Source organism: Coturnix japonica, chromosome 2 (assembly GCF_001577835.2).
Source record: "Coturnix japonica isolate 7356 chromosome 2, Coturnix japonica 2.1, whole genome shotgun sequence".
NCBI classification, from domain to species: Eukaryota; Metazoa; Chordata; class Aves; order Galliformes; family Phasianidae; genus Coturnix; species Coturnix japonica.
Genome location: NC_029517.1, coordinates 34560940 through 34586372, shown reverse-complemented (window position 1 = coordinate 34586372; position 25433 = coordinate 34560940). Strand labels below are relative to the sequence as shown.

At 40.0% G+C, this 25433-nt stretch overlaps 1 protein-coding gene across 4 annotated transcripts in view; it reads right to left on the bottom strand.

Moving 5' to 3' along the window:
- The window catches only part of RARB (retinoic acid receptor beta), a 308621-nt gene that overhangs the window by 177056 nt on the left and 106132 nt on the right, over window positions 1–25433 (bottom strand). For all 4 annotated transcript variants that reach the window (XM_015853902.2, XM_015853905.2, XM_015853904.2 and 1 more), the window contains one exon: window positions 5969–6468. In XM_015853902.2, coding sequence (XP_015709388.1) covers window positions 5969–6146 — 178 coding nt within the window. In that variant the 5' untranslated portion in view covers window positions 6147–6468. The remainder of the gene's footprint in view (window positions 1–5968; window positions 6469–25433) is intronic.

Below are 25433 nucleotides of genomic sequence, written 5' to 3'. Positions count from 1 at the left end.
CTGAAAGCAGCAGGACTATAGAAAGAAGTTCTAACACACTTGATAAATACAATTAAATTGTTGATAATTTCAGATTAACTGCAATCAGAAAATGACAATGTAATATAGCCTTATTGACCAAAGCAGCGTGGATGCTTTTGTGCTACAGAAAGCGACCAACCAGAAGAAAAACAAAAAACAGCAATAAAATAAACTGAAGATCTGAAAAGCAATGACGGTTTCTAAGATCATGAATGATATCTGCAGGGGATCATCTGGACATTTCTCCTCAGATTTGCCAGCATGAGGCAACCTTGGCTGTAGCTAAGAAATCTGATATTCATATTCTGTTTATCTCCCTCTCTCAGAATGCAAACACATGTTCTCTCTTTTCCATAAAGATGTGTAACACATGTACTGAACAAGTAAAGAAGCCTTTAAAGTCAACCTGTTAATTGAAGATGTGTAAATGACTATGCAGAAAGCCTCGACAGAGACAGGACTAGGAGGGGGAAATGGAAAAAAAAGGGACAGCCACATAAAACTTAGAAGACTTCAAAAAGCTCAGTGATGCAATCAAGAAAGAGAAGTTCTTTAAAAAGTTAATTCGTGTATTTTTTTTCTAATTCAAGTATTATTATTTCAGAGTTTAAAAGAGTATTTTTTCTTATTTTTAAGTCCATTACAAACAGCACTTGCCTCCGTAACTATGCCTAATGAAGAAAATCCATCATGTCTTAAACATACCCCAACCTCCAGCAGAAATGTTCCCCATTTGGTGAAGTAAAGTGAGATGTGGGAGTCCTTGACCTTCTAAGCAATTAAGGGAAACAGAGACATTCTTGTTTTTATTAGAGAGACAGTAAACTATTTGAAAATAATTTGAATAGCTGGAGAATTAGTGTATTTGCCTGTTCATGAGTAGTGCAGATAGTTTAGAGTTCTCTTGGGGGCAACACATCGTAATGAATATCTGCTATTCATATTTAATGCAATCTGCCAAAGAGTGCTTTTGGGAGGACTTTCTGTGTCAATATAATGATTAACAACAGAACTGGAAAAGCAAATGAATTCCTACAACGGGTGGGGCTGGCAAAAATATCCTCCAATACTACACCAGCAACACTGGATTTGACTGGACTTTTAACGATACCAGTGGAAAATCCATATCCCAAGGAAAAAAAAGAAACAACAAACAATCTCTAAGTTGGAGTTCACGTGGTAAATAACCAACAGTAATGGAAGGAAAAACAATGCTTAAAACCACAATCTGTCTGGCCTGAGTATGTCTGAAATGCCTCAGATGAAATACTGGCTATTAAATATACACAAGAAATGTAAATATAAGAATTATTATTTACAAAGCATTATCCAAAAAGTAATGCCATTGTTAGTTCTTTGTCTACCTCTTCCGGATTCTGAGGTGACTTTACTTTCCACACATACCTACACACATACGTAAAATACTTAGATAAAACAGAACAAAAAGCCCTTTATTCTTTACAGTGCACTTTTAAAGCACCCTAGGCTGCACAGTACAGAAAGCTTGTCTAATATACAAGTGACCTTAGTGCTGATTTTTTTTCTTGACATCCCAGAAGCCCTCTAAATAACTCTTTCAGGTGTTTTTTTAATTTTATTTTTTGTTTTTTTAAGTTATTTTTAATACTATCTGGATGAAGCAATCTTACTCAGTTTATATAAATTTCAGGACATTCTTGTCTCACCGCTCTTCTCTGCCCCCTTACCAAGATACTCCTATTTTCTCCTGGCAATAAATGATGGAGAATACAGAGATCTCAAAGGCTCCCACCTGCAGCCTGAGTACCAAGGCTTGCTCCCACTGAATGCCACAGACTATAAGCATCACCCAGGGCAGGCAGGATGCAGGAAGCAGGATGCTCAAACCAAGCAGAAAGGGAACCGTTGCCAGCCAAGGTGTTTTATTATTTAGTGGCTCCCACAGTTTTTGCTGTCCAGGCTCTACTTTAATTTCATTCAGGACACTCTTGGGGATTATGTAAATCACAGTATTAGCTCAGACTAATCTTTTTCCTCCCCATGCCAAGGCCTCCAACTCACACCATTTGGCTTTAAGCAGGCTGAATGTAGGATGGCGTTCAAGCTCACACTGAGACAGATAGGTGTCTGAGTGAGCAACTAATTTCCTCCCAGATCCAGTCCTCCCTGTAGCTCCAAAACTGCCTTGGCCTGTGTTAGTCTTCAACTGGGTTAAACCAGAACAATCTAACCTCTTTGGCAGAGGAACATTACAGCAACAGATCTTAAAACACACTGTACCAATGGACAGAAAGCTCCATCTTCCTTATGCTGTGATTCACCTGCAAAATTTCAACACTGCTGCATGCTCTGTGGCCCCACTAGTCATAGCACAAAGACAACATTCTCTTTCTTGGTTCTCAAATGGGGAGATAGACCACACCTATTTTCACAGCTTCTACATACTTTCTCAAATTTTGGGTGGTCCTTCACTTGGTGAGAGAGTCTTTTTTAAGGTTTTTTTTTTTCTTTTTTTTTTTTTATTTTATTTTATTTTTGTATACTTATTCTTTTCCTGGAGAATCGAAGCTGTGCTTACACCCACAACATGTTTTATGAAGAAGATAAACTCTTCCTAAGCTGATATTGGCAACAGCATTACCAGTGCTTGGTCTCATGATGGCAGGAGGGGGCACTTCTTCCAGGAACAACAGAGAACTGCCTGTGTGTGTCAACATCACATCTACTCACCTGAACCTCAGTAAAGCAGCTTTTACTTTAATAAGATATTGTGCTACAACCCTTGAAAAAAATTTATCTACTCCCCCTCCCCCAGGAATTTCATAGTTTTGTCGTTTTCCTGTTGCAAGCCATGCAAAGCCCATGGAGTGCAGTTCCTGGAGTCCAGCAGCAATCTAAACAGGACAGGCTGTGGCATCGTCCAGAATGCACAGAAAGGCCTCACCTTCATCTTTCTTTTTTGCCAGGCTTTGATCCAGCTCTGGAGAATATCCCCACACAATACCTGCAGGGGTTTTTAAAGGAATCAGGTCCAAGCATTACACAATCCACTCACTGAAGCAGAAAATAGCATTTCTAAATGTAAGCTAAGTAATAATCCTCCCATACAATCTTTGCTAATTATTATTATTTTATTTATTTTTAATACACAAGAGATTCTTCATTATCACTGCCAGTGCAGAGCCTGAGCACCATCTGATCTCAGTAGTTAAAACGTCACCTTTGTGCCATATGGGGCAAGTACAGTGCTAGGTAAATCAATTGGACTTGCAGAAGTAACGATTTCAACCGTGGTCTCCTTTAACTCATTCAGTGCTAATGCACAGTTCATGTATGCATAAAAGTGATGTTTTTTTCATCTTATGACCTCTTTAGCACCGTGACCAACCCTCTAATTATTAAGTATTTTGCACTATGTATCTCAGTATAAAAACAGAAGTCATGTCATAGGTCACAGAAGCAACACCATTATTAACATCAATGAAACTAAATCACTGTCTCAAACTCTTCCTCTAAGTTACCAGTGCTCACAGAATTAACACACCTAAAATGTTGCTTTCTGTTCAGTAAGACTGGAGGTAGCTAATCCAAATATAGACTAAGCCAACCTTCTGATATAACCAAGTCTGAAATAAAGACAGACTAAAATAGAACAGAATAATTATGTGAAGGTTTAAATGACTGTAACTTAAAAGAACCGTTAAGCTGCATTGTTTTAAAAAACAGTGGAGAGATCTTTATAGCATTCCTAGCACATAAAATCATTTCTGTTGGATTTAGCATGAATGGAAAGAGTATGAAAGATAAAAAGTACAACAGCTTAAAGCATATACAGTGTGTGTGTTTGGCCAAATTCTGATTTTTTCTGTCTTTTCAAGGAAGAGCTATATTTTCCCACTATCTGGAATAAGTTCAATCACACTGACCTCTGACTATAAAGTGGCTTCATTGCAAAATGACAAAATCACACTCAACATGTCCACAATGAAAAAAAAGAACAACAAAAATGACCAAACTATAACCCAAAGCTCAACTTTCTTGCTTCTAAGTCCCTATAATCAGCCTCTATAATTCTAGTGGTATCAACCCTGAATGTTAAAATCAGAAGTCTACAGGTTTAGAGACAAAAGAGACTGTCATTGCCAAAGGTAAGCAAATAGAGTAACACAGACAGAAAAGTCATCCTGCAGGGGGCTGAGGTGAAATTCTAATTCAAGTCACCCTTCCCAATATCATGAATTTTTAGCTCATAGATACAAACATGTTGTCTCAAATTAAGCACTCCAGCTGCCAGACTTTCATGCTCAGTCAGGGCTGCAAATCAGTGCTGCAAAGCACCTCTGCAAAAGCACTGCTCTGAAGATGCTACAACCGGCAGACAAAGATACAGACCCCAAAACTCCAGAATTAGGCTCTTATTTTGCATAACCACAGAAATTCAGACTTAATACAACTTTTTTTCACAGTTTGAACACTAACTGTTCTATTGCTCATTAGTAACTCACCTGCCACTCAGTCTTAATTCCACACGAACAACTGATGGAAAAGAAAACCCAGCATATTTGATCATAAACACTCGGCATTTACAAATGCACCTCAAATAAAGGTTTCTGTTCATACCAAATGTTATTTCTGAAAAAGGTGAATGTTCTAGTAAAATGAGGAGATAAATTCATATTATAGAATTCTGAAAAGTAACTAGGATAATGTCTGGAAAGATTGGAAAGTCAGTTATTTGTAGACCTCGTATCTCAAGATGTTTTGTTTTTCACTTCCAATAAAAAATATACTTGGCACAATAAAACAGGGCAAACAAAGGCCAGACCAGATTACACCTATTCCCACATGTGAATGCATGAAAATTGCTTGCATCAGCTGGGGAAAAAAAAAAGCTACAAAAGACTTTAGTCAAGACTGACCAGTTTTCAACTATGTGTATGTGAGACACAAAGCCAGAATTAGCATTAGGCAGCACAAAACCCCACCGCTTTACTCTTCAAAAGCTTTTTCTTCACTGTGGTTTCCTATTCATGTTTGGAGTTCTAGGTTTGTGTGCTTTCTACTGAAAGGTCTATTTGTATTACAGCTACAAGTTTCTTTCACCTTTAGTAGAAAGTGCAGTACTGCAAATTTGCTGTTCAAGACCTTTTTGGGCAATCACAGTAATGTATTTAGACAAACATCTTCACAACTGACCTGCAAAGCTGTTTGCACTGTAGGTTTCCTCACCATTCAGTCATTCATCGCAAAGATCTCTAGAAAAGCATCTCGTCTATGTGATGCTACTCGAAAAGTTTATATAATTGGGCCAACTGTGTTTGGAGCCACTTAAAGATAAATAAAACTTAGTCCGAGCAAGAATCAAAGTGATTAAACAAAAACCAAAAAAAAGGACCAAACAAAAAAACCTTACCCAGCTAACACACTCAGCAGTGCTGCAAATGTGAGAGTGGTGCACTGAAATACAACCACAGGTTGAAGTATTAACTCTATGGCCATGAGCAGGCTGCAGCTGCTGGCTGTCTGTTGGGCTGCCACCCAACGAGCTTCACAAGAACAGTTCTTCACAAGCTGTCCAGGAGGGAAGTAGTTACTAACTAAACAAAAACATAAGCGGTAATAATTACAGTGCCACAGAAGGGAATTCTGTACTGAGGAATCATTGTTAATCAATACGCAATGGCTAATTGTGTGGACCTTCTATAAACACAACATGAGTTTCTGCAGCCAAGGTGCTAATATATGTCAAAATCCATAGTAAGTTTTATCACCCTCGGTTTCCAGTGCTCTGGTATCACATTTAGTTACATGTTTATTTCTACAAAAACAAGATTAAGTGAAAATGATATTTCAGAAGAAATGGACCCTCTTTGCCCAAATAAAATAAACGAAACGTGGGCAGAATGAACAAGATTGGCCTTCGCTAAAGGAAAAGTGGTCAATAAAAGCTATAATACTGAGCACTTACTTGCAGGTGATGGGGTGCTGCATCCGCTCGTTGGTGGGTGACTCTGGAGTCCATGAAGGGAAGGCAGTGACAGTCCACCGATGACTGGAGGAAAAAGTAACGGGTATGGAGCTGCTGGGTAGTGAGTCATATGTCCATTCACTGCCGGCACTGGACATGTGCGGCTGCTGGTTGTCATGTTAATAGCTCACAGTGTATAAATAATATGTTGCATCACTCCAGGCCAGCAAGCAGATACTTGAACCTGTGAATGGACAAGGCTGTCAAGCCAGCAGGTGTAGCTTGAGCTGGACTGTGTGATGATGAGGAAGCAATTCACTAGATCAATCCCGTCCTATATTTCATTGCTGCTTCCTACTGTTCTCTTTTCCAGACATTCCTTCTCTGAAGACTGTGGACAGATAGTTGTCTTAGTTCACGTCTCAGACCACAGTTCAGTTGTTTATTCCAATGTTTTTCTGTGAGGACAGTTGCTCTCTACAGATGCATGATGATAGAGTCTGTAGAAAGAAGAAAACAAAATATTGATGATAAAATGCATTTTATATTTTTAGCCACAGAAAACTCTCTTACCTCCGACTCTGCTACTACAGATACTTATTTACAATTACCTATTTGTTAGTGTACTATAATATTAGCTTCATGGTTACCTGCAGGTAAAATTCTTATTTCATTGAAGCTAATAGCAGAACATCCATTAACTTGATTTCTCTATCCAATATTTTACATCAGAAGCAATTTCTGGACAGATACAGTCTTGTTTTGGAAGCAGCCAGTTTTAAAACTTATGCATAAATAAATGCCTGAAATATTGATACTAGAGGAGAGAGAACAGCTTCTAAAAATTTCTCATGTACATGAAAGCTTTTAGTTTCCCAGTAACACAATGAATTACACTGAGGAAGCTCTGTGCTCTGCTTCAATGCCAGGTCTCAGCTCTCACACAGGGTGTGAGTGATCTGGGTAATTTGGTATCAGGTTGTTAAAACACTAATTGGTTTACCAATGGTTGTTCTCACAAAAGACAGTTAGATTGTCTTATCACCACTAAAATGATCTCACTGATCACTCGCTCTTTATTTTAGGGGAGTAGATTTCTCCTATTACCAAATAAATAAATAAAATAGAACTTTCCATCAGTGTCTCCTGTTCTTAATGCTTTTCATAGCCCCTTCACTGCCTTACCTCCCCATTCCATGTGTCAGTGGTTTCTGTCCTCTACTTCCTCCAAAGACTGAACCAACTGTTCATAAGCTATATCATCTAATCAGTGGTGGTGCGCCATGAAGCTATTTACACTACCCTCCCATTTAATGGGTAATTTATTTTAGTGCTTTTCTTCCACCAGTTATGTTTACAAGGCAAAATTAATAACCCTGTGTTTCACAGGCTACTGCTCCTCTTTTCTTGCAACTTAGGGTACCGAGGAAAACAATTTTAGAAAGCGGGCTAACTACCTAGGCAAGGTAAACATGCCAAAAGCTGTCAAAACAGATCCACCAGCACACATTCTGGATGTTGTGAGTATTTTTGCTCTTGTTTTTGCTTTTCTTGATTCTGCTCTGCAGGAAGAATCCAAAATGTGTTATCTATCTCATAGGCAGAGTGTGTGAGGGACCTGATGGCCACACACTGCCCCAGTGAATCTCTCCTGTTCTCGTGAGCACCACCTTCAAAGTCTGCCAAAGCTACACATATCTTCATCCAAACAGCAGCCCCTACTGAAGGGTCCTCTTTTTCTCAGTCTCTGCTATATCAAACGGTTAAACTTGTTCCCAACAAGAGCAGTTTAACTTCACATACTGCAGATGTTGTCTCTTTTCAGAAACAATCTGATCGTGCAACTCTAGTAAGTTCTGCTGGTGGCATGGGGAGCTGGTGGAAATGCTGTAACCACTCCATAGTGTGACCACTGCTTGGTTACTTCTTTGTGCAGTGCTCACTCCAGTCAGAAGTCAGTGCGCGCAGCTCTTGTCTCCTGAGCACTTTCCTACAGCAGGAGCCACCAGGCTGTCCCAACACATGCTGCTGGAGGACGGCAGTAGGTGCCATAAGGCAAACCTAGCTACCCCAAACCGAGGCAGTCCAGAGCCGCCGAAAGGTGGTTTTCTAAGGGGAACATGTTACACCCTTACATCTGCTATGGTAAGTGAACGGCAGCAGCATTCAACCCCTACATGGCATTTTTATTCATAGTTCTTAGAATATAACCTAAAGGAAAAGGCAAGACAATTCTGAAGTGGAAAAATTAAGGCACTGAGGTGAAACGACTTGTCAAGGTCACAACCAAAAGCAGTGCCAAGGGAGGGAAGCAGTGACAACACAGTGTTTACTATCACTGCTGCTACTCAGTCTGCCATTTGTCAGTAAGAATTCAAATAAGCAAGGAAAAAATAAAAGAGAAAAAAAAAAACACGAGTGCATATGTTTGCCTGTCACAGAGCAGTGGAGTGTTTCTGCTCTGTGAGGAATACCAGGAAAGGTTACCAGCTGTGCATGTTTTCAGAAAGCAATTTGTGCTGAGTACAGACTGCTTGGGGATAAAAGGAATGTAGTTGTAAGTATTTGATAACAGTGTAAATTATGCACAAAATACCTTTAATGTTAATGGAGACAGACATGTGAAGGGATGAGAGTGTAACAACACACACCACGTCAGCACACAGCTCCTGGGAGCTGTGCCTGTCACCCTGATATCCAGGACCATGTGCCTGGAGGTGGGTGAAGCCAGGAACTGCTTGTGAGGGAGTCTCAACAGCCAAAATATGATGACTTGCTAACAGCACAAAGTGGAACACAACAGCTAACTTTCTGCTTTATCAATCTATAGATTTATGTAACATTCTTTTTATTTCATGTGAGGTGTAAAGTCACCTTCATTTTAGCCTTTGTGGAATGAAACTTCCTGCAGACTGGCATGAAGGACATCAACACTCAGAACTCATTCCTTTGGTCTCCTCTTAGGTAAAGGCAGAGAGGGGAGACAGTAAAAGGTACAACACTCTAAACAGTGCATCATTTGACTCTGAACAGTGTTTCCTACAAGCAGCAGGATATTACAAATGTTTCTGTGATTGAACATCTATAAGATGGCCAATGTGGAAACCATGGACAAAAGCCAACATTCTAGTAACACAATTCCTACAAAGAAGCAAATGTTCTTCTCAGCTTACCAATGGATTTCAAGTCACTGGCTCTGATAAAAGAGGTTACAGATCGATCACCTCCATTGCTGCATAGCAGGGCACACTAGAAAGTAGAACTTGCTACATGAAGCCCAGAAAACAGCTGTACCCATTCATGCCAATTCAACATCACTCAAGGAAAGCCTGAAGATCCTAAAGAAAGCCTTTGTTCACATCACTGGATTCAGATGCTCTCACTTCTTGGTTTACTGACAAAGATCCTATCATTTGACACCAACCATCTGTCTGGGCTGTAGATGGATTCAGGGTGAAAAAACTTCTTTTCCTCAGCTAAATATGAGCCACAAAGCAGAGCACTGTAAGACACTATCAGCACCAGCTTTGGCAGGCCTTCCCTTGTTGTCACTTGCTACACAGTCAGGTCCATCATACAAACAGCACATGGAAAAGGACCACGGGACTATAGAATAATATGGCTTGGAAGGTATCTTTAAGATCATCTAGTTCCAAAGCCCCCAAAGTGGATCATACAGGAAAGTTTCTTTGAAGGCTAACCACATCCATACTCCTCTGTTCTCACTGTCCATAGCATGGAATTAAGCTGTATTACAAGTAAAACTGGATTTTTGCCTTTTTTCTTTTTCTTCCTTTCCTTTCTGAAAAGATCAGCAGAGAGTTTTGCTCCACCTGAAGCAACATTTGAAAATCTGCAAGTCATTCTAAGATATCCGTGACTGAAACTTCTTAGCAATCCTTAAGCTAAATTCACCATCCTGACACTGTTCTCACATGGAACCAGTGCCACTCTTCCTTTACAACAGAGGAATGAAATCCCAATCACAGAAGGGACACATGGACACTTGGGCACACTGTGCCTGGTGCTGCAGGCAGCCACGCCTGCCACAGCACAGAGCTCAGCCCTGGCTAATTTGCTGCTCTGAGCCTGCCCAGCCGTGTGTAGATATCCCTGAAGTTTACAGGGTCATGGAGGAAGTCTCTTCTAAGTTCACTTCCCATTTTCTTGCCAACGCCAAAATCTCCTCCTCTCTTAAATCTTTGGCTGAATCCTACAACAGGAACCTCTTGACTGTGAGGGCAGCCTGGCCAGTGCGCTGGAAGAGGCAAGTTGCTCCTTTCTCAGCAACAAAAACAGTCCCAAAGAAATTCTGCATGAAAACCCTCAACAAGATACTGCATATTTTCCCAAGGGACAGAGTTGACCAAGTCCTTATTTATTGGGCAATTTTGAGGCATATTGTAATGTTGTTTTCAAAACAAGTCAAGATACAATAGTCCCAAGAATACTTACTACATTTAATGTACAGTTTGTAGTTCATATTGAATTCCCTGATTATGCATATGCTCTCTATTATGCAAGCTGATGACACTGCATTGAGTAGTAGTGAATAACTCAGCAAATTTAGCGAGAGTTGAGTGTAAATCAGTCAGATCCAGTAACATGATCACCCTGCTGGTTTTAAACTACTAAAAACGAGTGGAAAATTTAACTTGGAAAAGGAGCAGATTCAGCTTTTCACAAGTCACTGTCAACCGTGGGATGTTGCATTTTGTTTTCTTGCCTATACAAAGAGATTTAATTAAACAATAAACTAGTTACAGTGGCAGAAGTAAAAAAGCCTTTGGAGTGTTATGTTTCCTTTATTAGCATAGTGATGTGAAACTAAACAGAAAAAGCAATCTAATAACAAACATTCCTTTGAGAACTGTTCAGGGAGCAAAAGGACATCCACTTATTGTTCAGCCCATCCCATTGGTCCATATATGGCAATAAAGGTACAATAGAAGGAAACAGGAAACAGACTGGCACATCTGCATTATCTTATTAGGGGCTAATGGATATCTGAGAGGAACATGCATCTGATTCTGAATAGTCTGTACCAATCTCCTAAGCAATTACTCTTAATTAGTGGATTCTGTTTATAGATGGAACTTAGTGTACCCTTCTGTATCAAAGAGATGCAGGCATCTGGAGAGAGATATGCTTTTCTTAAAGGGAAAGTACTACAGCACAATGTGACAGGGTTTTGGAGTTTGGTTTAGTTTTGTTTTTTTGGCAAATAAAAGGTCTCTGAAGCATAACATATTCTGCTATATTATTAATGAAAAGAACATGCCAGTTCAAAAAAAAAGAGAGAGGAAAAAAAAAAAAGACCATACTGTTAATCTCAAACTCCGAAAGTACACATAGAAAGCTAATACTTGCATATGAATTATATGACAAAAACCACTTTGATGATAAGCAAATAAACAACTGAGCCCTAAAATTTTCAGCTGATGGCCAAAAAGTTTAAAATAGCAGCTTAAGTCAGAAGAACAACATCTGCATTTTGTATCTGCCTCGTCTGCAGCCAAAAAAAGTAAACCACTCTATATGACCAGATGCAGGAATAAAAAAGAAAATGCATGAAACAGAACTTCAAAGTCAGTTTATGGAACAGCGGAGCTGTAGCTCCTACATCTCCAGTTGCCATATATTTTCCACTAAAGGTGCAAGACCCCATGGGGGAGGGAAGATAAATCGTAACAAATGAAGACGCTACGATTACGACACTTCTCCTACGTCTTGGCATCTGAGATGGCTGTCTACAGTTGCCCAACTGCAAATTCCTTTTTGTCATAAAAGTGACACGTGCAAAATAGGTTTCTGTTTTGTTTTTTCCTGACTGAGACTGTTAGGAGATAATTAATATTATTAATGAAATTGTTGTTTATTTGAAAAATCCTATGGGGAAGTATAAAAAGGAGGGAAAAAAAAAAAGGAAGATAAAGCTTCTTTTTCCCTAAGCAGCTCTGCTTATTATTGCCTGCATTGCAAACACACACTGATGAAACCCTGAAAAAAAAGGGAATCTAAATCTGAAAAGGGGGAAAAAAAAGTAGGAGACACAATGACACCCATTTATTTACACACCACACAACAGTACCCTGCTGTGCCAGCTATTGATTTCAGTGGAACTGAGAGTCCATGTTGGAGTGCAGCAGCTGTGAGTACATAGCCTGAATCCTCATGTGGGAACAATACTCTATAAGCAGAATAACCTATTTCAGCCAACCTTCATGTGTAACATACAGCATTAAAAACACACGGCTTACACTTGGAAATCTTTTCTAACAAAGGTCCAGGGGATTTATTAATTTATTAGTGCTAGCACAATGCTAGCATAACGAGGACATGTGAAGGATAGAAAATTCATGTTTCTTATGTCTGTTATTCTACAGAGATGTTAATTCTGTTCTATACTAACCACATTTCAGATCCTCCCGTCGCATCATGCAATTTCTCTCTTGTTCTCTCCTGTTGTTTGCTGTTTAAAGGGCTGTTTGTAACAGAGGGTTGGTATTTTTTCTTTTTCTTTCTCTATTTTTATTTTTTTTTCCAAAACTATCTGCATTCCATGTTTCTTTCATTACTCAGCAGTTGCCAAAACTATGCTGAGAAGATAAATGGTTAGGTCAGGTGGTGGGGTTAACAATTTACTGTGTGTACTGCCCTGAGACCCAGATATGGTAGAATTGGCTCATGTTTATGTACAGGATGAGAAGTTGATTTCCTGCGCAGTGACTTTCAATCATCTCTATAAGGGACTCTTACGGTTCCCTACAGAGAATTCGAGGAGCTTTGAATACATTTTGTGCTGGCATATAGGGTACTCCGCTTTGAAACTAAATGCATTCCTTACTTAATTCTGCCACGTTCAAAAATCCCAACTGACTGTCAAGAGAAGTTGTTCTCTTTTATTTATGGAAACCAAAAGGAGGGGAACTGAACTTCTACTGCTCCTCGAGTTAAAATGAACTTTTATACCCATTTCCCTCCTCAATATTAGAAGTGATTTCTTACCATTCAGAATTGCTTATTCACTGTGATCCAAATTTCTGTTTTTACATAGTCACCTCTGTTGGTCCTTACTGTGGCTTTTAAAGACGAAAAACAGTAATTTCACATTGAGAATACCCTACATAAGAAGTTACTCCATGGGCTACAACACTTTAGGAGACAGGAGACCTTCCAGACAAAACTTATTTGTTTTTCTAGGCTGAACATGTTTTCTTCGTTAATTCCAAAAACTGAAGGAAAAAATACATCACTTATCCCAAACAGATAACACGGATGATCCACAATTTAAGCAGCACATACCCATGCTGTTCACTCAAGTCATATGTAACTAGGAAGTCAAATATAGGGTTTTTCATCCAAGCAGCTCTTCCTACTACTTTTAATCGTGTTCTCTAACCACGTTTTCATGCTTCATTTGCTCCTTTTTCCTACAGTTCAGAAAAATCAGACTAAGCTTTTTGACCCAAACCATCCTTTACCATCCCATCTATCCAAGCACACTATTTTGATCCAACCTACCTCTCTGTGAAGTTGCAATCCATGAAGAGTAAAATTATTGTTTCTGTGACCAAGTAACCTAAACCCTTGGACTTTCCTTTATCAGTCAGTCAAGGCAGAGAAAAAGAACCACAGACAGAAAGGATGAGCTGTGATGAGCCCCAACAAACTGCTAAGCATCTATATGCTGACAAGTAGCATCTAAAGCCAACTTTATTCTTTACTGTTTGTAAAAGAAAGGCAGCACGCATGACCTCCAGTTGAGTACAGAATAAGACACATTTATTGCCCGACAGAAAAATCTTCTATTAAAGGTCTTCTCCTTAACTGGCATCTAATGGTTCTTTAACCCGTGTTACAAGGAACCTCAAGATAGTAACATATTGATCTCCAGCCAAAGCAAGGTTCTGCCAGAAGGACTCTTAGAAAGAGGGAAAGGTAGACTGAGCAAATGCAGAAGGCTGAGTAAGCAAGGAAAAACCCACCCTGTTGACTATGTTCAGTAACATTATCCAATATTATGTGACATGGAGATGTTTACAAGTATTTAAGTCACCTCCAAATGGTGTTAGGGCTAGGAGGACACTGAGAATGCATCTGAAGATTCCCAGTCATACTTTCGGAATGCCTATCCTCTATCTGGTAGGTAATGGGTAACATGTCATGATGACCAATGGCAAAAACAGCACTTTCCATCATTGCAACTGCTAAACAGGACTTCTACTGACTGTTTACAACCTTTAAGAGGCCTCTGAGATTAGTAAGAGGGGTCAAGTGATGTTATTGTTTTGGTGACGGAATGAAGATCCCTAGTAAATGATGGGGGCCTGGGAATCATTAAAGAACAGAGTACTTCATCTGCTTAGAAGCTGAAGAGAAAAGCAACTTTGGAGGGCAGCTCCTTGACAAAGAAGCAGATCTCTTTGGGAGGCCAATGCTATGTGGTCACGATGTTCACTGCAGCATGGACTATTCTGTCTATTCACCCTTATGGGTATCTTCCCAGGTCCTGAGAAGTCCTGGTCTTAGCAGCATCAGCATAATAAAGCAAAACATCACATCAAATCTTTTCCTCAGATTAGCTGATTAGTCATTTTCTGCATGGACTCATACCGGGATTCTTTAGTAGAACAGAGAACGGAACCCGCAGGTCAAAGGAGATAAAGAAGGAAATAAAACACCATTTCATTTGCAAAATATGCGCTGCAGTGGAGGATTGTTTCAGTTCAGCACAGTTGACTTTATATGCAAAACAGACAAGGATCCTGCAAGAGTCTACTCTGTACATACCACAAAGAAAATTTTCCTACTTTGAGCAATTTAACTGATTGTTAAGTAAAGAAAGTGGATTCACTCAAAAGATGAATATATTTTATTCAGGTGGGTCTCTGAGAAAAGTGATGGAAGTTTACGTCAGGGATGTGCTAAAGGATGTGAAAGGATAATCTAGGGCTCTCAATCCCACAGCTAGGACACAAGACACCATGTTCAGGATGAAAGTGCAATCTGTCAGCAGTCTAATTTCTTTGCACTACAAATCTGAAATTTCTGCTTCCTCAGAGCAAGGGCAGTTTAGGTCCTTGCTGTACCCCTTTGTCAAGTGAGGAAGGTGGAACGAGGGAAAAACAGGATTACTGGTTCAAGCATTGGTTGTGAACTCTGTCTGTTGGACTCGAAGGCCATCTGTCATCTTAGTAGCACAGAAGTGCAGACACTGTGCTAACAGAGAATAATCTCACACACATAATTTATCATCTTTTGTTATATACGGCAAGTCTAACAGCGTGCCTGCTGAAAGGTTCTGTAATTCCTCTGAGTTATTAGAGTCTTCAGTCCTACTTTACGCAGAAGACAAAATTTCTGTTGCCTACTTCAGGTCCCTAAGCCTTCACTTACTACATATCAGACATTCCAATATATTCCCAGTAAGACTCCCTTAGGGTCAGCAGAATATGCCAGAGGGCTGGTGGAGATTATGAACGTTTATATTAGAGCCTCTATTCTCTGTAGCTCCCTGTCACAGGAACAATAGGGCAGCAAAATTAGGAACAAGCACAGCCATTAGCTAGGAGTGGACAAAGCTATAGAGTGGATGGCAAAGCAAAAATAGCTTTTTTATTGTCAGTATTTTGCTTAACAGGGAGCCAATAAGGCAACTGCAAAATGCCATTAATATGCTGAGATAACATTGCTCATGTAAGCACTTTTGGATTTGTCATCTGAATCATTTGAAAATGTTGCAAAATCTTATCAGTCAGGTCATAAGGACAGAGGTGCAACAATCAATCATGGTAGCCACAAAAACAGCACATCTTTTCCACATCCTAACACATTTAGAAGATCTATGTCCCAGAATTATTCTGAGAGAGGTGCTGGACAGATGGATAACATTATCAGAAAGACCAATGTGAACTATGACCTTACTTTTCACTTTCAAAAGCAACCATGCAGGAGCCTAAGCACCAAAAAAAGTCAAGAAGACTTTTGTCATACATGCCACCACCACCAGTGTAAAGCAGTACTTCAAACACAGAGCAAAGGTATTCTTGCAGAAAAACAGTGTGAATTCACAGCAATTGCTCACTTCTGAAAGCATCTTTCCACTGCTAGCAGCTAGGCAGCTTTCCACTGGTAAGTACACTAGCCTGAATTACTTCATATTCAGTGCAGATGAAGAAGTTCCATGTAGACTCTTAGGGATGCAGTCTAGTAATATGCCACCATGCGGAATTTAGATCCGACCAAACCTACTGTCATTTTAAAGCCATTTAGCCATAATCAGTTTAACCTCAGCCCAAATCAAAGACTCAACAGGGCAGCACTTAGCCTCCCAGTACATCTGGAACACTGATCTTTCAGCTTGACTGGCTAAGTAATGTATTAAAAATCATTAATTCTGAAAGCATTCAAGAAGTTAACTGTAATAATTACGCCATGAGGAACTGCAGCTGAAGCAAAGCTTAGGCCCACATTTTCCTGCATTTCCTAACTATCAAACCATAACTTGGATTTTAGGTCTGAATGGCAGGAGATCTGAAGCTGCCAGTCCTCATGCCTGAAAATGAAACGAGGAACTATTCCTCCTGTAAGTGAATGCAGTAGTGCCTTAGTGTATGAGTTCCAGGAACTCTTACTGCAGTGTCACCATGGGACCCAGCCATGGACCAAAAGGCTACATTGTGCCAGGCAAGATGTGAAAACGTGGCTACTGTTGTCAAGGGATGACAGTGCTTTGTTGGTAATATGGAATGCAGTTCTAAGGGTTCTCCTGGGAATAATAAATCTATAGCTCAGTAAAATGGGAAATGGTTGGGCAGCTTCCCCACTCTGTCATGTTCAGGTTGGAAAACCAGGTGATGCTCCTGAGGAATGAAGGGAGCATCCTACCTGTCACAGGTGGAGGCTGGCAAAGAGCACTCTGCAAAACCCACCTGCTGGTATGGACACTACAATCCCTGCTGCACCTCTCCTTCATGCTCGCCACATGGTGCAGCACCAGCCTGCTGTATATGATGCTGACTGCTACTCTTGTTCAGACCTCAGGCTATCCTCTGTACCGCAGCCAGACAGGTACGCTTTCCATACCACCTTATGCCCTGTCTGGTCATCACCCTCCCCCTGCAGCAGCTCTCTGCCAGAGTGACCTTATCAAGGCTCTCCCCACAAGATTTTCAGGACAGCAGCACTCACAAGCCAGGGTCTAGCAGTCTTGCATACTGCAAAGGACGCAGCAGAGGCTGTGGAGCTAGGAAGCACAGCTGGGTGCCCAAGGCTGATAAGACAATCTGACTTAACCATGCAAATACCAGTGGCCAAGTAGAGCGTATCTTTGAACTAGGAATGTCAAAGCAGACATGTCACAGCAGGGAGCACCTTCCTAACAGCACCTGAAGTTTCTTCAAAAGCTGCATTCACTGACTGAGAAAATAGATTACTCCCTTACCAGAAAAAGATAAAAAGAGAAAAAAGAAGAGGAAGAGGAAGAGAAAGAGAAAAAAGAGAAAGACCTTTGCAAGTAAGACAAAGCCATCCAGAATCCACTTGTGATTATTATCAGGCCAACAAATCCTCAAGCACTGTGTCCAGTCACAGATGATCACTGTTGGTTCAGCCACATCCCTAGTATGCCCACTGTTACTCTAACTGCATCCTCTTCCCTGCTGGCATCATCTGCGCCAACTGTGTCTCAGGCAGTTATCCATCCATTTTATGTATGTGGTCTAGAAGAATACCATATACTAAAGTAAATCAGAAAAAAGCAGAAAAAAAGCAATTTAAGTGTCCTAAGGATGAGGCATAAACAAGAGATGCAATAAAGATACCAATTAAGGGAAATAACCTCTGAGAATAAGTAAGTTCTATAAGATCTCCTGCTTGCTTTATATAAGCAGTGGTTCTGGTGGATACCTTGCTCATACAGATCCAAAGAAGTTTTCTGTTTCCAAACGTGAAGTCCATGACTGTGGGCACTCTGCACTGGTGAGAAGGGAGCTACACTGTGCTTTGTGCCCAAGCAGACAGCAAAGAGAACAAAAATGCAAGGAGTGTCACCATCCCTGGAAGTTTTGAAGAAACACATAGATGTGGACTCTGGAACATGGTTTAGTAGGCAGTATCGGTGGTAGGTGGATGGTTGGACTAGATCACCTTACAGGTCTTTTCCAACCTTAATGATTTTATGATTCTGTGAAAAAGAAGCATGCAGGGTATGGTCCTTATGGCGCACTTTGATGACAGACATGAAGACTCTTTTCCTGAATACAAAGCTCATGTGTGCAGAGAGGAACAGCGATAGTGATCTGAAAAGACACTCCAGTCTAGTTAAAGTAATTACTTAAAATGAAAGCAACTAAACCGTGTGCAATACTAAGAAATTCAAGGATCTATTACAAGCAACATACCCATCTGAGTGACACATGAAAGGAAGGTTCCAAATGAAAGGAAGGTTCCAAGAAAAATGTTGATTTGTTCTAATGTACTGAGAAATAAGATTGAGATTTAGGAATCTGAGAAAAAAAAACACACCTTCTAAGTCATCCCTTTGTATGAATTGTCACATTTATGACACAGGTTAGGCCTCATATTCACGTAACTGCTCTAACTCTTCCTTTGTCAAAGGCACGTGCCTTAACTTTTAGCATATATTAACCAGATGAAGAGACATGCTCCTAAAATAATAATGGGAGGCTACATGTTACAGAAAGCAATAGGATCTCCTTCTTTTAACACATTTTATAGCTACAGTAATTTGGTTACACTGATTTTACCATGTGTGAGCTAAGACAATTTCTTTTTCTGCATGCATTTGCACAATAATGATGAGCCTTAAAAAAAAAGCAAAAAACAACAACAAAAATAAAATACAACCAACAAGTTGGGTGTATTGTCTTCACTATCAGAGTATAAAGGTTTTGAAAAGGAGAAATATTTATTTTCTTGTACAAAGATGAAGTCAGAAATAGAGCCGCTGAATGCCAGATCTCAGCATCAAAGACCAAATGGCCTGTAAGAAGAATAAGAAAATTTGAGAAATGCTTTAGCAAGACCTTAAATTCCAGTCTAGCATTTGATTTAGTGATAATCCTTCAAAAACAGTTCTGCATCTGATAAACACAGGTTTAGGATTCAGTTGTTGACACATGGTAAGGAAATGAAACACATTCTCCCCATATGAAGTTCACATTTTTCTGGGTGAAACAAAGCACACTTGTATCCTATGTCTCTCATGTACCTCTTAGAGCAGTAAAAAGAACTGAAAGTTATCTACATGAGGCAATATTGTTTGACGTGCTAAAAAGATCTGAATTAAACAGCTTGACTGCCTTGTACGTTGCTAAGCCTTAAGAAAATAAGGAAATCCAATGTAAGATTTGCACAGCGACTCCACACACGCCATTCCCCAGCATTACAACTGCACTTGATGTACCTCACTGTAAAGGCAGGCCACTCACTGAACCTCTTTGGGACAAGCAATACAAAATGCCCTCTATTAAAAATGGATGAAGGTAGAAAGTTGGGTTCAATGGAACATAGCCTACACTGAACACCACCGCCAACAAGAGCACACTTTCCTTTCCTCTCTCTACTTGTGAGGAAAAAAAGAGCTGCTAGAACGTCTGGCAATTAGTGATGAGAGCAACTCATCTCTACACAGTCAACACCATCCCACCAAGGACACCTTGTCCCTCAATTCTTAAAAGCACATAATTCTAAATAGCAACGTTATTCCATGTTGAATATTACTGAATAGCAAAACCTTTAAAGAGAAAGCTAAATTTTGTAATTTAAAACATGCACACACATAAAAGGAAAAAAAAAAAAAAAAAAAATCAAGGATACCCTTTTTCAAAACAACATACAAAATTACATAGCAACAGCATAAAAGCTTCTGGGCAGTTCCCTTTCCTTAGCCTCCAATGGATGGTTTATTCCAGGGAGACAACCCTCAGCAGACAAAGTCTGCTTGTAAACACAGGAACACAGGAATTGCTGTACTGGGTCAGATTAATAGTCCATTTAGCTCAGTAACCTCTCATTTGACAGCAGACAGTATCAAATGCTTTGGGGAAAGGATGAAGAAATCTCTAGGAGAGCAATTACAGAAAAACTTTCCCATAAAATTTCTTTCCAGCTCCCATCTACTGGATGGCTTATACTCTGTAACAAGAGATCTCCTCTCAGTCTTTTTGTTTGTTTTTACTAGACCAAATAATACGAATAACGCTAAATAATACTCAAGCATTGTGGATATCTTCTGCATCTCAATTCCGCATGTTTTTAATCCTTAAAAATACAGAGGCTCTGACTTTCCAACATAACCAATGCACTGCTTAAAATAATATTCTGCTGTTTTTAAATCATTCCCATTTTCCCTGCATGGTTCTGTGTAGCTATAGGATCTAGTGCAATACGGTAAAGAGAAGTTAAGTGTAAATAACTCACTTTCTTCAAAAGTCTCTGGTACTCAGTTCCTCCTCAACAGAGCACACTGCAGTGGCTCTTCAGAAGCACAAGAGATGGTTTGAGAAGGCAGAAGTATCTCCACATTACCTCTTCCTCCCTCTCTCTCGGATGTGTCAGGTTTCCTTCAGGATAAATATTAGTTTCTTTGTCAAATTCATTCGTCCATCTTAATTGCTTGTAAATATTTCTTCAAATGTTACCCACCTAGTTAACAACTTCCTTAGATTTCAGGGTAAACACTTTTCAGGGCAGAAAAAAAAACACATAAAAATCCCAGTTCTTGAATAACAAGTCAAGAGTAGCAAGTCCTTTCTCTGATTAAGGCACTGACTTCCTTCTAAGACTGCACTAGAATTATCTGTATATGTATAGTCACTTCCATGCTAAAATCCTAAGTAAATATTAGCAAAGAAACAATTGCATCAATTAATAATGGCAGCTGACAGACAAACACTACAAAGAGAATTCCATTAACTCCCCAGACAAACACTGTGCCAGGTTACAAACGAAGGCAGAAGAGGAACAGCATGGACCCAAGCTGCCTAAACTCTGCACTTAAACACTTACGCTCTGTAAACACCAAGCCATTACCAGTCTGCTTGCCACCCTCTCCACTGGTCTACAGGAAGCAGCTAATGGGATGGCTGAGGGCAGCAGGGATGAGGAGTCCTCAGAGAGCCTGCCCCACTGCCTGACCTCTGGGTGGCTTTAGGTTCACTTGTGGTTCATCCATGCCGCCTGAAATCCGCAGGCTCCTGATTTTGGAGAAGGCTGAACATTGGCAATTTTTGTTAATTTCTTCACGCATTTTATGTCCATATGTCTTGATGCCCAAGTCAGCTTAAGCATGGAAATGAACAGAGCCTAGGCAAGGATTAGTCTAAACTATTTCAGCAATTACATTAATTTTGGTAAACTGTTCTTTATTGAAGCAAAGCATTTGCTACTCAGTAATATGACCTCCAAATTTCAAAACTTATTTGAAAAGTGCATTAATTCATACAGTTGGATGATGGCAATTTGCTATTGCTGTGAAAAAGACTAGTGTGAGCAAATCAGCCCTTTGAAATCAGTTGTGGCAGAACACCTGTAGAATGGCTACGTGGGAAAATATGTTTTTATTTCTTATCAGGATAACATGAATATCATACCTCAAGTTTCCCAATCTCATTTTTAAATTCCATTCTCCCATTCAGTTTCTCCCATTCAGTTCCATTTATAGAGAGCCAAAAGGCAAGGCAGAAACTGTAAGAATCTGGTCATTACTTAAGATTTGGACTGAAGGCTGAATTCATGAACAGAAATAACTGATAAAGAACTGGGAGCCTTTGTGGTATTTTCCTCTTCTCCCACCATAATTCCTTCCAAATCAAATGAACGCAAAGGTTACATTGCACAGGCAGAAAAGAGGCATTGCACAGGTCTGTGACCAAGCTCATGTTCTTATATGATCTGCCCCACACAAATATCAAAGAGATACCGTGGAGCTGAAAGCATCTGGCAAAACATTGTGTAAGGAACCCATGGCTCAGGCTCCTGGTGTTTTCAGGGAGTGATGGCTCAGATAAGCACTGCTTAACATCTGAAGAACTTCCTCACAGATACTAAAAGTAAACACTATCACCTCTCAGGCAGAATGGTGAGGAAAGATGCTCCTAATCTCCAAACACATGCAGCATGATTATGTCTTATGGACAAGGCAAGCAACAAAATGGATGAATTCAATTTTTCACACATGTTGCTATAATCTCTTTTGCTATTATTCACAGGATTTAGGAGATTTTTATGTCACCATCAATGCAGTCAGAGGCTCAGAATAGTAATATTATTCCCAGCAAAGGGAAAGGTGTGAAAAAGTGAGTATGAATCAACAGACTACACTGGGGCAACTCAGAGAGGGACGACATGTTAGAGGCAAGCTCAAAATGCCAGAAACACCGTCCACTTCTGAGTAACATCAGGCCAACTGAAATCCTCAGTCTGAAAAAATGAAAAGCGTTGTGACACGTAATCTAAACAAATGTTAAAAGTGAAGTTTGACAAAGATAAAATATCTGCCAAACATCCAAAACATAAATGAAACTGCCATTCAGCGATGGCCAAATAAAACAAGATGTAGTCAGGCAGCCTCTGACAGAACAGTAAGCGCATTGTTAAGCCTTCTTATAGACCTCCTTTCTTCACACACACTCACAAAAAAAAAAAAAAAAAAAAAAAAGAAGGAAAAAAAAGAAAGTATGCAGTAGAAAAGTGTCTTGATTTCAGTACACACCTCAGGCTTTCTGTATGGGTCTGTGAAAGAAAGGGGATGGGGATTTTGTGCCTTGGGTGCTGCAGGGCACTGCGTCAAACTGGCTGGGTGGTTCTGAGGACCAGAGCACAAGGAGATGTAGGGAGGTGACAGGGAACGCTGGGTCTTGGGGGCTGTAAGCTCATCTGGAATTTTGGGAAGATTTTTGTGTTGATTAAAGCATTCTGCATTTCAAAGGACAATCAGTATTTTAAACAAAGGGCCTCTTGATTAAACATTAGCCACCTCACCCTTACAGTGGCTGCGCTGAGTCAGAGTTCTCAGCCCAAGCAGGAATAAGGTCTTTCAGCAAACATTAAAATCACTTTTCCCATAATTTTTCCTATAAAAAAGTCAAATACAGCAAGGAGTACAAAGCTGAAAAAAAAAAAAAATAAACAAAGAGAAAAAAAAAAACTAACATAAAACCAAAAGTAATCAACAAACCTTGCAGGTTTTCTGAACAGTATCGTTTCAGCAGCTAACAGTAAAACCAGCATAAGTCCCCCCTACAAGCTTGAATTCACAATCAAAAGGATAGAGAAAAACATACATCAAATTAGCAGAGAGAATACAAAAGCTCATTAATGGAAACCAGTACCTAAAAACATGTGAAATGTTACAGAGAGACAATGACACGCACTCCTCTGTTTGTGCCACAGTTCAGGAAGGATAACTTCTGGAAGCCATACATTTACTTCCAGCACACAGCTTTTGAAGACACTCGCCCTTCTGTGACTGTTTAATGCCGTCTCCTCTGATAATAACAGTTGTTTTTTTACAGCAATTAACATAAGGATATTAAGAAACCCAGCAGTGACTGACAGCCAAACATAGCTGCAACCTTAAGAAATGCATTCGTTCAGCACACTTTTGCTCATAGTTTAGGCAGCTTCCAGAATCCGGTTGGCAGAATTAGGCTGATGAAAAGCTCCATGATACATCTCCTTTCTCCTCATGGCCTCCTTTCTCCAGAGCACCAAACTGTCTTGTTGAAAATCTGCTGAGAAACCAAAGCCAGTCTATAGGAGGAAATTTCTTACTCAGAGGACAGTGAGGCCTTGGCACAGCTGCCCAGAGATGCTGTGGGTGCCCCATCCCTGGAGGCACTCAGGGCTGGGTTGGATGAGGCCTTGGGCAGCATGATCTACTGGGAGGTGTCCCTGCCCAAAGCAGGAGGGTTGGAACTCGATAATTTTAAGGTCCTCTCCAACCTAAGCTATTCTATAATTCAGTGACCTCCAGCATACAGTGACAAGCTGTGCCTGCCTGCAGGGCCCTACAGCCCCACAGAGCAGGCAGCAGCAGGGAGTGGGGGCAGGCCTCTAAAAACACACCTGAAGCCACAGGCCTCATGCAGTCCTCCAAGACAGATTTGACCTTGCATACATCTTTAGAACACACGCTGTTTCACAAGAGAGTTTAGTTCCTCAGACACGGTGAATCCACCATTTTAGCCTCAGTTTATATCACAACCACATGCTTCCAAGTGTCCCAAGAGTTCCTTTACAGACTGGTTGCACTGCGTTTTAATTAATTGTTTATGGAGAAATGGATTTTATACAAATCCATTTCAGAAGTGTTCAGCCAGGAACAGCTTTTTCTCAGACTTTAAAAGAAGCTCTGGGTTCTTCTATTATAAATACAGGCCACAAAATAATTGCAGAAAGTCTAAATGTTTTATGGTTTGTTTACAGGATGGAAATATTTTACATTTCACCAAGGCAAACAGAGCTATGGGTTAAAAATAATAATAATAATAAGTTATTTATTTTCAATTTTAAATGTTGATTTAATATTTATTTTGAACCTACTAACTAATGAAACTTTTTTTTGGATCTGTTAATTACAAGATAAACATTTAGAGCCATAATGCAGCAACTATCATTGTTTGTATTACTTTTAAGAGGTGAGCTTGTCTGGAAAGCCATGCCATGGAGCTGGGGAAGGAGGGGAGGACAGGGAGGGACGGCCAGTGCTGATCCATACGCTCTTGCTGTAACCTTGTTCTGCTACCAACAGCTGGTATGAACCAGAGCTGCAAACACCCAGTTAAGTAATCCTTGTAACTGCAGCTTCCATGAAGAGAGTTCAACAAAGAAAACTTAAGAAAAACTGAAATGAAATAGCTCATAGGGTTGTACAGCAGGAAAAACTGTTTGACTTACAGAGCAGATATTCTCTGCATAAGAATATCACCATATTTCAGAGAATAGGCAAACAGCTCTAACTTTCTTAGGTGTTAATGAGGAAAGAGGAACCTATGCCTGCATCTCATCTCAAAAAGACATGAAAAGAGGCACTGGCGGGCTAATGAACTTCAAGACTGATTATCCCCAGTGGGATTTAAGGACTACCCAAGGGAGGTTATTCCTAGCTGTGGTTAGTCACTTCCACTACCAGACAACAGGCTCACAGCATCATACCATTGGATCTGAATTACTTCTATCTCAGAGAAAACGAAGAAGCTCAAAGGTCTTGACGAGAAGGTACAAGTGCACTTCTCTGTTCTGCAGTTTCAGCTTATTGCTTACAGACTACATGGGAAAAATAAATCCAGAGACCATATTGCCTGTTTTGTATTTTAATTAAGTAAGTGCCTTGAAATAAGTAATAGGGTTTTTCCACTGCTTTCTCTCACTAGCTACCCAAACACTGGCCTTTCTATAACCATGTCATGAATAAGATATTCATTACAAACAAACAAAA